Source organism: Pelodiscus sinensis, chromosome 14, assembly GCF_049634645.1.
Source record: "Pelodiscus sinensis isolate JC-2024 chromosome 14, ASM4963464v1, whole genome shotgun sequence".
NCBI classification, from domain to species: Eukaryota; Metazoa; Chordata; order Testudines; family Trionychidae; genus Pelodiscus; species Pelodiscus sinensis.
The window spans coordinates 29,317,189-29,330,381 of NC_134724.1; the positions used below are offsets into that span (position 1 = coordinate 29,317,189).

Genomic DNA, 13,193 nt, shown 5'->3' on the forward strand with positions numbered 1-13,193 from the left:
TTTCTACACCATTCATGACTTTCTAGACATCTAATGTATCCTCCTACTCTTTAGTAATTTCTTTTCCAAGTGAAAAAGTCCCAGTCTTGTTAATCTTTTGTCATATGGAAGCTGTTCCTTACCCCTCATAATTTCTGTTGCTTTTTCTGTATGTTTTCCAAATCCAATATTTATTTTTTTAGCTAGATTGACCAGATCTGCATACACGATTCAAGATGTCGGAATACTATGAATTTATGTAGAGGCAATGTGATATTTTCTATGTATTCCTTTCCTAATGATTCCCAATATTCTGTTACCTTTTTGTTTTCAGTCTGCCACTGTGCATTGAGCAGATGTTTTCAGGCAACTATCTACAATGATTCCAAGATGTCTTTCTTAGGTGGTAACAGCAAGCAAATGGTCTGGTAGCACTTTATAGACTAACAAAACATGTAGATGGTATCATGAGCTTTCGTGGGCACAGCCCACTTCTTCAGATGACCAGAGTTATGATTAGAGGATAAGGAAACTTGAAATAAACAGGAGAAGGGAAGAGGGGAAGGGGGAGAGAAAGATGTTCTGTCACCCACCCCCTACCTCTATGCATAAAGTATCAGGTATTTCTCCTGATACTTTATGCATAGAGGTAGGGGGGTGGGCAACAATATCTTTCTCCCCCCTCTTTCCTTCTCCTATTTATTTTGAGTTTCCTTATCTTCTAATCATAACTCCGGTCATCTGAAGAAGTGGGCTGTGCTCATGAAAGGTCATGATACCATGTTAGTCTATAAAGTGCTATCAGACCATTTGCTTGCTGTTTTTTTCTGTAACAGACTAACTTGGTTACCCCCTGAAGCTCCTTAAGTGATAATAGCTAGTTTATACTCCATCATTTTTGTATGCATAGTTAGAATTATATATTACTTTGCATATATCAACACTGAATTCCATCTGCCCTTGTGTTGCACAATCACCCAGTTTTGTGAGAGCCCTTTGTAACTCTTTTCAGTCAGCTTTGGACTTAACTATTTTGAGTAATTCTACAGCAGTGGTCCACAACCTTTTTGGGTGGTGGGCGCCACGCGGGGCTGCTGGGCCACCCAGGGGCGGGGCCATCCGGGGGAGGGGCTGCACATGTGCCATACGCCCGGGGGTGGGACCAGGGCTGGCTCTAGGTTTTTTGCTGCCCCAAGCAAAACATTTTTTTGGCCGCCTCCCCAGGACAGGCACTGAGGAGGAAAGTGCCCCTTTGGCTTTGACTCCCACCACTCTCTCCAGCCAAACCCAGCCTACAAACCCCTCCCCTCCATACACATCCCCGTCCACGCACATCCTGACTCCCCCCTCTCCCACCCCATGCACTCGCGGAACCCAATTTCCACCTTCCAATTTCCACCTTCTCTCCCCTCCCAGGCAAAGCCGACCCCTCAGTGACTGGACCCAGTCCACCCCTCTTCTCTCCCCCACCTGATCCACCCTGTACCCTCTTCCCTCCCAGCCAAACCCAATCCCGACCAGACCCAGTCTGCTCCCCTCTCCCACCACTGACTGAATTCCGTCTCCTTTTCCTCTTCCCACCAAATCCTTGTGTCCCCTCCGCACAGCACACGCGGAAATGTCAGAGCGCCCTGGGAGAAGGGTGAAAGTGTCACGGGTCCCCCTACTTCCCTTTCTCTGCAGCTGTACACACCTTTCCACGATGTGAAAGAGGAGAGAGGAGCCGCCAGGACAGGGCAGGACAGGGCTCACTTGCAGTCACTGCAAGAGACTCAGCAGCCAGCGGCTCCCGGGGGTGCTGCGGAAGTGCGGAGGGGCCAGCGCGGTAGTGCAGCTGGCTGGCAGCCCCGGACAAACACCTGGGAGCAGGAGCGAGGCAGAGCACTGGATGGGGCGCTGCCTGCGCAAGGGTCCAAGCTCCTCGTGCAGCAGGCGGAGGGTCTCCTGAGCTCCCCTGGCACTGATTAGACAAGAGGCCGGAGGGAAGGGGATAGATGGAGGGAGGGGCTGAAATCAACAACAACAAGTGGTGCGGCAGCAGTGCGAGTGGGGATGGAGGCAGGCAACTCAGACCATGGGGCACAGCTGCTCGCCTCTGCCTGCTGCTGAGCTCACTAGCGTTCGCCATCGGGGTGGATTAGGTGCGGGGCGCACCCGATCCTCCCAAGGGCTCAGCTCACATGCGGCGGGGCTCAACACTCGCCCGCCTCCTGGCCGGGCTGCCCATCATGGCGCCCCCTAGGACACTGGCAGTGGCTAGCAGAGCACACTGCACCTGCCTCCATGCCAGCCCCGGCCCGGTCGCCTCTCCCCGCCAGCTGCCGCTCCACAGATGCTCGGCCGCTTCATGCCCAGGCAGGGCTGGGCATGTGTGGAGTGCGGAGGTGGCGCCCCCATGCTGGCTTGCAGCCCCCTGCTGGGCCCCCGCTACTCAGGGCGGCGGTAGCTGCATTGGGCACCCTGCGAACTTCAGTCGTCGCCTAGCGCAGCCGCTGGGTGGGGCTGAGGGGCGGGGGGGAGGCTGCAGGAGGAGGGGGTGGCTGGGCTCCGGCATCCTGCTGCATGGCCCCGCTCCTGTCTCCCTTCCCTCCTTTGTCTCCCTGCTGCCCAGTGCCTTCCCTGCCACACTCCCCTCCGCCGCCTCGCCCATTGTCTTGGGCAGCCACAGGTAGGCCCTCATTGGGCTGTAAGACTGGCCGGAATGCCGCCCCTGAAAATGTGCCGCCCCAAGCACATGCTTGGTTTGCTGGTGCCTAGAGCTGGCCCTGGGCGGGGCCATGCATGCGCCAAGCTCTGGGGGCAGCGCTAGGCGGGCACACAGAAATGTCCCGGCGGGCGCCATGGCGCCCACGGGCACCATGCTGGGGACCACTGTTCCACAGTATCTGCAAATTTTGCCGTCTCCCTATTTACCGCCTTTTTATAAATTTAACAATACTGGTCTAAATGTAAATCCCAGCAGCAAAACCCACATTCTCTTCCCACCACCCCATCTTTTAAGTGGAGTACCTGACAATGTTTTTGTGATGATCTAAGGATCCTTCAATTACTTGAATGACTAGTCTTTTGTTATTCTTAATTACTTGCCTCCCTCTTTTTATAACAAAGTCTCTGCCCCAATGGCAAAATTGCAAGCACGTTAAACTGTTGCATTAAAGAACTGCCTGTGGAGCCAGGGCATGCTGCTTTAAGTAGCCCTCAAGTATAAACTCCAGGGCTACGTCTACACTGGCATGATTTTCCGAAAATGCTTTTAATGGAAAAGTTTTCCATTAAAAGCATTTTCGGAAAAGCACGTCTAGATTGGCAGGATGCTTTTCCGCAAAAGCACTTTTTGCGGAAAAGCGTCCGTGGCCAATCTAGACGCGGTTTTCCGCAAAAAAGCCCTGATCGCCATTTTCGCGATCGGGGCTTTTTTGCGGAAAACAGTACTGTGCTGTCTACATTGGCCCTTTTGCGCAAAAGTCGGAAAAAGACTTTTGCCCGTACAGGAGCAGCATAGTATTTCCGGAAAAGCACTGACAATCTTACATGAGATCGTCAGTGCTGTTCTGGAAATTCAAGCGGCCAGTGTAGACAGCTGGCAAGTTTTTCCGCAAAAGCAGATGATTTTGCAGAAAAACTTGTCAGTCTAGACACAGCCCAGGGGTTCAAACTTCGGGGGGGCTACTAAATGGCACCCTTGTTCCATACCACCTGATGACCAGCGTCCGGTGGCTCTACATGTGCATATGTGGTGCAGCAGTGGTAGAGGGGAAGTGATCAGGGTTTGGGGAAGGGTTTAATGCTGGCACTGGCAAGAGCCTGGTACTTATGTGGAGGGCCTGAAGGAAGTCTATTGCCTGGGGGTGCAGCAGACAGAGACTTTATGGAGAGCGGATGCGTGTGACACATAGGGGAATGGAGGAGGGCGTAGAGCTGGGGGCTGTGTTTGGGATTGGAGGGGTGAGAAAGTGGGGTCTGGCGTGGAAGGACGCAGCGGGGAGACTAGGGCCATATAGAGGCTGGGACTACAAAGCAGGAGCACAAGGCTGCGGACTATGTAGAGCTGAGGCAAAAGGGCGGGGCTTTATAGAGCTGAGGCAGAAGGGCGGGGCGGGGCTTTATAGAGCTGAGGCAGAAGGGCGGGGCGGGGCGATATAGAGGTTGGGGTGGGAGTGACCCGGCAGGGCACGGGCTGATGCGCGTGGAGCGGAGGGACTGAAGACGCCAGGGTCGTGGGGCCCAACTGGCAGGAGCTAGATGCGCGCTCTTACTGGAAGAACGGGCTCTAGCGAGGGGCCGGGCAACAATGGGAATGCCCCGGGAACGGGCGGTATCTTCCGCAGCTCGCGCAACCGCGTTTCAACAAAAACTGACTCCTCGGCAGTGCCGTCCCTTCCGGTAACATGGCGGCCTCCAGGAGGCAGCGGAAGCTGCTGGCGGAGCCGGCGCTGGGGAGCCCGATACAGGGGCACGTGACCCGTCGCAGCCGGCCGGCAGCATGTCAGCGCCGCCCGGGGAAGGCGGGGAGTTGCGGGGCCGGAGCCTGCAAGAGCTGCGGGAGATGCTGAGGCGCCAGGAGAGGCTGCTGGCCGCTCGGTGAGCGAGGGGTGGGGGCCGGGGGAGCGAGACCCTGGGAGAGCGCCCCCGGGCTGGGCTCAGCCTGTCCCTGCCCGCCCGCGCGGCGGAGGGAGGTATCCGGCGTCACTGCTGCCCCCGCGCACCTTGCGCCCCCCACCCAATGCCGCGCTGTTATCCCCGTCTACGCCCCCCCCGACGAGCTGTCTGCTTCCTGCCCTCAGCCACCGCCAGCATCCCCAGCGCTCTGTTGTCATCGTCCACGCTTCACAGCGCTGCCTGTCTCCTGCCCTCGCCACCCCCCCATACTCTCACTGCTACCCCAGTGCCAAGACAGTGCTGTCATTCCCGATGCCAGTCATGCAGACACACAGCTGTCCTGCCTCCTGCTCCTCTTCTCCCGCCCCCTTTCCCAGTCACAACCTTCTACAGCTTACACCAGGTACGTGTCACTTTGGATGGTTGATATCATGGTGACAGGAGCTGAGTCATTGTGAGAGGGTTAACAACCAAGTCACTGATCTGACTCAGTGGGCAGAACAGGCCCAAGAGCTTATCGAAGGGGCTGCCTCACAGTGTTTTTGTGACGCAGAGTGCAGTGACAGGGAGAAGAAGGATTTGGTAGTCCAAGCAGTACAGGATCAGTCAATCAGAATTCAGTGCCAGAAGGGATGGCCCAGTCACAGGTCACCAACATCATCCAGTGCCCACATGCTAAACCCAATGACCAAAGTATTACTGTCCACGGGAAGCTATGTTGTTAGGTGGTACAGGCAGAAAATAGGAGGGACTGAGGTGCAGCAATGTTCAAAGACCTTGCATTGGCAGGGGAATGATAGGTAGACCCCGATAATCCTGGCAAGTAACCTGTTCCCACACACTGTATGAAGGTGAAAAAAATTGTCACTACCCATTTGACCTGGGGGAAAGTTTCTTTCTGAACCAACAGATGGTGTTCACATGTGCAGCTCCTCACATTAGTAAAACCACCTCTCATGTTTACAGGGTCAGGACTTTAATGATTTACAATTATGACATATGTCACCTACAGAAATAAGTTCAGTCTTTAAAGAGGCTTTCTAGTCTTATTTTAATAAAAAGACTGTGTGTGAGAGAGACAGTTAATGAATAAATACTGAAATGGGGAGGGAAACAATTTATGGGGGTGGGAATGTAAGAAGGTGTTGCCTAAAACTTAGACTTTATCTTTGTTGTAAAAGATGTGTCTTGCTTCACATCAATATAGCTAGTTTGACGCAAAATTGTAGTGGAGACAAGACACAAATAATTTTAGACCTCAGCTAGTTGAAGTAATCCCCAGTTAGCGGAGCTATGCCTGATCACAACAAGGTACACTGAGGTAAAACACCAATGCCTGCCCCCCTCTAAAATTTACAGTGAAATAGCTAACTTAGTTATAGAGACACATTTCTTTCAGTGAAGATAGGCGAAAAAGTGAGAGAGAGGAAGAACTAGAACACGCATGCATCCTGCACAAATGTGCAATTTTAGCCTTATTCTTTGAGACCAGTACACTAAAATCTTTTGCTATGTTGGTCAGAGCATTGGTTTTTTTTTCCTTGTTTTTGTTAGGTTTTATGTGATATTTCTATACCAGTAAAATTCCTTGTGAAGATATAGAAGTGCTTTTGCTCATATGGCATATAAATAATAGTGGCAAAAACAGATTTTTGCCATTGCAAGTTGTGTATACACTAGGAGGGTTTGTTGGTGTAGCTTTACCAGCAAATCTATTCTAGTGTCAACTCTGCATAATAAGGATGTGAATGTTTAACCAGCAAACTGGTAAGCCTCACACTTAACAGGAGGGCCTACTGCTGACAGGGCTGCTCTGGCCTGTAAGATGCAGCCCCTGTCTGTGGTGGGGGCAGGAGGCTGCTCCAGACCAGCAGTGGATGGGCCAACCCCAACCTCACACACCTCATCCCTTAACAAGTTAACTGGTTAAAAGATGTTTAACTGTTTAAACAATTAAATGGGATTTTACATCCCTAATGCCTAAAAGTACTACATACTGATACTTTACTTGTAGTATTTTCCATAAAATCAGTAAAACTTCCTTAGATGCAATTTACTGATTGTGAATTCTACTCAGTTGTGTCAGAATTGCATCTATTTCTAGGTTGAAAACTTCTCTGATTAATTTGCTACAGATAGCTTTGGTAGCATAATAGAGTTGGGAAGACTATTCACAACAAAAGTCTTAGGGGTAGCTGCATTAGTCTGTAACTAAAAAAAAACGTTAAAAACAATAATGGTCCTGTAGCATCTTAGAGACTAACGAACTATATATTTTTGTAAGTCTCTAAAATGCAACAGGACCATTGTTATTCCCAATAAGACTGTCAAGACAAGTTTAAAGAAGTATACTCCAGTTCTACATAATGATCATAGTTCCAAGTCAGTTGATAAATATCTTCAATAATCATAGCACAGTTCACATCAATCTTGTATTTTCCCCTCCCAGTTTTGTGTTCTTTAAATGAAATCACTGAAAATATTTGCCGTGCCATTATTTCAGCTCAAAATAATCTTTACTGGTTTAGCAAAATGATTACTTTTTTTCTGATGGAGTCATTAATTTATAAAACTACAAATGTCATGCATTAATGCAGATTTTAGAATCGTATATTTTCAGAATGTCTTACACAATGTTTTAGTATTTTCATGAAACTATTAACTTTAACTATTTGGTATTACATATGTGAATATCAGAACTAAAGCCAAAGGTCTGTCATGTAACTCTTTCTTTCTTATTTTAGGACGTTTATTTGTAGACTTCCAGATAAAGGTAAAAAGATCGCCGATTTTGTTGAAAAGCTGAAGCGTGCCATAGCAGAAGAAGAAGAATTAAGGAGGACAACTGAACTGTTGTCTGTTGTTAGACTGGAGTTTCAGGCAAAACAAGAGGAGATTAATACAAACAACCAAAGAGTACCCCTGAGTGAGGACAAATCAACAAATAAAGTTTTATCTATTTATGAAAACTCTGCTACTAATATAAATGTTTACTCTGCTACAAAAACTTCTAACACTGTTTTGCAAGACAAGGAAGCTGAATGTACCAAGAAAAGACACACACATAAGGCTTCTGCAAAGGGCCATAAAAAACATGATCAATCAGAGAGTATGATACAAGACCATGCAAAAACTCATGAAAGTGAATCCAGTTTACTTTCATCCACAACCAGCCTGATGAAAATTGATCAACCGATACCTAAGTATAATTCTCTGGGTGAAGCAGAAAGTGCTGAGGATGATTCAGGCAACAGTGATGACATGCTGGTTGAAGCCTTCAAAAGAGTTGCAGTTGGAGATGAGAATAACAGCAAAGGAAAGTCAGAAAAAGAACAGAACACTCCTAAATTTAAGGATAATCCCTTTGAAAGCCTTTCCACCATGACACCAAAAAAGCCGCATTATATTGAAGTTCTAGAATCAAGAGCTAAGAACCCAAGAGCTAAAAATAAATTTAAAACAAATGCGTAAGTATTGTAGAATATAGATGCTTCTATCCATTGCTGTTTTATGGACACAAAATAAGCAGAGAAACTGAACTAGAAGTATAGCTTCTGGTAGAGATTTTTTTCCCAGAAAGAATATTTGCTAAGGGTTGGTGATATGATAGAGTTTTGTACTTTTACGAGGCACTACACTAGAAACAATTGATATGTATGATGGAGCATCATCACAACCCCTTCATGTAATTGAAAAGATGAACCTATTGTAGCTGCAGATCACAATAAAATATATTTAAAGTATTAAAAGATTACAAGCTGCTTGAAATAACTAGTTCATTTCCCCCCAGGCCTCCATTGATTAAAAATCTTAAATATTCACAAAAGAAGGCAGGAAGGTGTCACTGCAAGTGTTTGGGTAGCATGTGATCCAAATTGCTCTTTTATGGTTAGTGTTGGAAACCTGTGTGTAGAGAGTGGTTCTACTTAAATAGGGCATGATCCTTCAATGTGCTTAGGGTTGCCAGGTATCCGGTTTTGAACCGGACAGTCCCATATTTGAGCTCTCTGTGTGGGAAACAAATTGAGAAAATACCCGACATATAAATGTCTGGTATTTTCTAATTAAGTAACTTTTATTGTTATTTATTGTTATCACGAGTATTGGTATGTAGTTGCATACTGCGTACTGCCTGGCTGATAGACATGCTCACGCAGCTACACAGTAGAGAGGAGGGGGGCAGGGCTGGGGCATGATGGAATCCCTGGGGCTGGACTCGCCCGTGCGCCCCGCCAGGACTGTGCATGAGACGGGCAGCAACCTGGGATCTGCATGCCCCCGGGCCAGCCCCGCTCCCCGCCGGCTGGTTCCCCCTGGACAGTCCTGCTTCCCCCCCAATCCCCTTTTGGCCAGCCCTGCTTCCTGCTGGCTGGTTCCTTTCCCTGATTTCCCCCAGCTAGCCCCTCTCCTCCCGACCCCCTCCCGGCCAGCCCTGCTCCCCGCCGGTCAGTCCTCCAATCTCCCCATGCCAGCCCCGCTCCCCCCAACCTACCCCCGGCCATCCCTGCTTCCTGCCAGCTGGTTCCCCCCAGCCAGCCTCGCTCCGCCCAACCCCCTCCTGGCCAGCCGTGCTTCCCTCCTCCCCCCGTTCTGAGATCATGTGTGTCCAGTATTTTTTTGAAAGCCATCTGGTAACCCTAAATGTGCTTGAGGATTTTCTCTGAGAAAATGAATGTCTCCATTCCCAGAGAGGTTAATTGAAGTAGGTAGTCCATGAATTTTTCCTCCTTGGTAAAATGTCCTTCCTTATAAGTTTTTTTTTTTTTTTTTTTTTTTTTTTCCCTTAGAAATTAATTACCTTTGCACATGAAAAAGCACTATGAAAATTCTGTTTATTTTCACTTATGTGGTACATTAAAATGTGACCTGATTTATACTTTCTGTATTAGTCTTTCTATATCCGTTTTTAATTGTAAACATAGTCATTTCTGTGTATTACATTCACATGGCAATATGGGTTGCAACTTTACATTTGATCCCTTTTAGATTGCCAGCTGAGTGGAGTGGGTCATCGCATGGTTCCTCACCTAGTCATTCACCTAGGAGACCTGGGTCTTCAATTTCTAAGAAAGAAAGCCGTATTAGAGATAAGAAACATCTGGATGACATCACAGCAGCGCGGCTGCCACCATTTCATTATGCACCTGCTCAGTTGTTATCCATAGAAGAATCAATAGCAATTCAGACACGGCAAAAAGAAATTTATGAGGTATAAATCAGTATTACTGTTTGATCTGGAAAATGTATTGTATATCTGGGACCATTTTAGAAAGCCACAGTATAAAAACTAAACATGTTAGTTGAGATTTCCAGTCTCTTTATGAGATCAGATTAATATTTCTATTTGATTTGTGAGTGGTGTTTTCAAATAAATTCTTTAGATAAGTTTCTCAAGCAGTGAATAAAATTTAGCATTATTCTTTGCATCTAGTAATGATCAGTTCATTGTTGTGTCCCTTGTCACCTCTGTGCTTTGCACTCAAAAGGTATGTTCTTTTAACAAGCATACTAGTTACTACTATATGCTGGATGTCCCTTTCATGCTAATGAAGGCAAAAGAAGTATCCAATGTTATGTTTTTGAAATGTATGCAAATAATTACAGTTATTTTTCTTCACACTGTGACTGGTAATAACCAAGTTTTTTGTAGTTGTCAGATGTTAAAGAAGTTTCATTTTGAACAGAGCTCTCTTGTGGCACTGGATTTTGGCATTGAATTCCATGTGATGACACACTAGTAATGTTTAAAACTGGACAAGTTATAAAAACTTGTTGATGTTGGGCTGTTTAATTTTAGTGTGGTGCTGCTCAGTATTTTACAAGCACTTCCTAATTCAGGATGGGAAATCAGGAATGGTAGATGAGCTGCCTGAGTGGCCCTCCTCCACCTTAGTGGACCACAGCAGCCTGAGGCCCATTCAAGTTTCATCTGTGGCCCCATGACCCCTCGTGCACCTTGGCACATGAGCCCCGCATTTACCTGCTCTCCTCCTCCCTCTCAGCATTTTTGGAGCACATAAATCACCTGATTCATGCTGTGTCCCTGCTCCTCTCCCTCCCTGTAAGAGCTGGAAAGTTGCAAACAGCTGATTCATGTTGTTCCAGCTCTGGGAGGGAGGGGGAAGATTGGGAACAAAGTATGGAGTATGAATAAGGCAATTCACGGCTCCTCTAAAAGTGATGGCAGGGAGGGAGGGACGGAGAAGGAGATGTGGGGCTCTGGTGCCCCAATGTGCAAGAGGAACATGGGGGAGGGGAGCAGTCAGGGGGTCTGCAGGCTACAGGTGGAGCCCCCTGGGCCCCATGCGGGCCGCAGGCTGCCCAATGCTGTGCTAATTAATCTCAGCATTCCTGAGAGTAAGGTAAATGTTATTTCCCCTTTTTATAGAGGGGGAAGCTGTAACTGGAGAAATTACAGGAGTTGACAAAGGCTATAATCTTTGTCAGACTGGATTTGGAGCATAGGAGTTTTGTTTCTCAGTCATGTGATGACTCTGATGAGCAAGATCTAGCCTAGGTAGAGATGTGGCCTAAGTGAAAGAAGGTGGCCTATAAGTACTGCAACATGAAGAAGCTGCTGCTCTAGCAGTAAAATGAAAGAACTTATAAATGTAAGGAAATGTCTTCCTGTTTCTAGGAGATACCATGAATTGCTGGGACGAGACTGTTAATATGAACATGCAAGTTACTCTGTAATGTTTCCATTTTTCAGCTAGTAGATTTTTGACTTCCAGAATGAAATAGCACATTCTAGTTTAACTTCTCTCTCTTTCCTGTGTGTGTTTTGTTTTTAGGAAATGCAAGCCAAACTTGCCGCGCACAAACTAGCAGAAACTTTGAATATTAAAATGGTCAGATATGAACCTGAGGGAGAAGCCTCGATGAAATACAGAGAAATGGGGGACGAGGAAAACTACCATTCACTGGAAGACTGAGCTCAAAGGAAAATATCAGTCAATAGACAATGCAGCTGATGTCTTGAACTATCCTTTTAAAAATAACTAGGATTCAATAATCAGGGTTCTTGGCCTTGTAGAGTGCTGGTTTTGGTAGTGGAGATGTGGCATTGCAATTCTTGGAAGGGATTAATACTTCAAGTACAAATGATGTTGTTTGGGGCCTGATTTTCATAGGCAGAGAAAGTTCTCAGTGCCTCAAAAATTGCTCATTGGGCTTTATATACCTCTATATACAGCTAAGGGCTGTTCAACATACTGTAGTAAGCAGTGGCAGAGTCTACAAGAAGATGGTATAGTTGGAGGACAAAACATAAAAGAAATATATTTTTCCACCTGAAAACCTATAGTGAATAAGCAAGAACTCCAGGACATTTTCTGTCCAGTTATGGTGATGCTTGTTAAGCAAATCTAGAGATCTAATTAATTTGAAGACTATTTTTTTTCTTGGTGTTTTGTTTTCCTGTATTATTTTTGTACATTGATTAAACTTTTGAAATATTATTGTCTGTTGAAACTAATAGAACAGATCCTTTCTCTAGTTTCAGAAGTCCTGGGTATTTTTCAGTAAGGTAAATGAGCCAACCATTGATCAAATATCTCTCAAACACAGTAACATTGTCTATGTTTCAGCTGAAGATTGAAGGTGGAGAGCACCAGTGAAAAGCTTTTCTTAATTGCAAAGAAATACAGCTCAGATAAAACATAATAGAAAATTCTTTATTTTCCTTGCTAACATCATGATTCTGATATTCCTGTGCAGCACAAGGAATGCACTTCCCTGCTGCTGACTTAGCTATTGGCGATAGCATTAGCTGTTGTAAGCAAACTCGAGCCACGGCAGGTAAAAAAGACTTTTGTTCATTTGCTGGCATTAATTATACTATGGTGTCAGTCATTTAAAGCAGACTACATTTGGAAACTTAAGGGTCTTTTGATAAGTGCAATAAAAACACTATGTGCAAATCATACCAACTACCCATTTTGTGTACAGATGAACATTTTTGAAGCCTCAAGCCTTGTGTCTTTTAAATATCTGGACATCAGATTTCTTTCTAGCTTCCAAATATAAATAATAAGCTAAATCCTAGCAAGGAAGATTATTTCTCAAAGGATAATTCTGAAATGGTGTTGCTGTATTAGGGGAAAAAGAGAAAAGGGCCTTGGCTTGCAGGATATAATGAAAATAGTTGTTCTGTATATTTTGGAATAATGAAATATCTGATTATATCTAAAACTTTCATAGCATGCCATAACATCCACACTGCTAGTTTTGGTCCACTTGCTTGAGCTAAGCTAGCACAGGTCTCTCAGCAATGGGAATCACACTGCACAGTTGCATGCAGACATAGTCAGAGGGGCCTGGCCTGTGTCTAGCTTCTTGCCCTAAATCAAGGTATTGCCTTAATGAGGGTGCTGGGTTTCTTTTCTAACTTCCTGCTACTTGCCACTATCTCTCTTTTGAATAGCATTGCTTCTGACTCTTCCCTCTCCACTCTGTGTTGCTGTCATCTATCTTTCACCCAATTCCTCTTCAGCTTTCTGATTTAATTTTACTCCTGTTATCTCTATGTAGTGACTTCAGCTTCCAAGTTGATGACTCATTTGACATCTCAGCTGGCAGTTTCTTCACCTTCATGTCTTTAGTGTACTGGACAG

At 46.1% G+C, this 13,193-nt stretch overlaps 1 protein-coding gene across 1 annotated transcript in view; it reads left to right on the forward strand.

The window, feature by feature from the left end:
* MYZAP (myocardial zonula adherens protein) overlaps nucleotides 1-12,035 on the forward strand; it is a 105,483-nt gene extending 93,448 nt beyond the window's left edge. The window contains exons 13-15 of the mRNA XM_075897324.1: nucleotides 7,323-8,045; nucleotides 9,565-9,787; nucleotides 11,373-12,035. Coding sequence (XP_075753439.1) covers nucleotides 7,323-8,045; nucleotides 9,565-9,787; nucleotides 11,373-11,513 — 1,087 coding nt within the window. The 3' untranslated portion in view covers nucleotides 11,514-12,035. The remainder of the gene's footprint in view (nucleotides 1-7,322; nucleotides 8,046-9,564; nucleotides 9,788-11,372) is intronic.
* The last annotated feature ends 1,158 nt before the right edge of the window (nucleotides 12,036-13,193 follow it).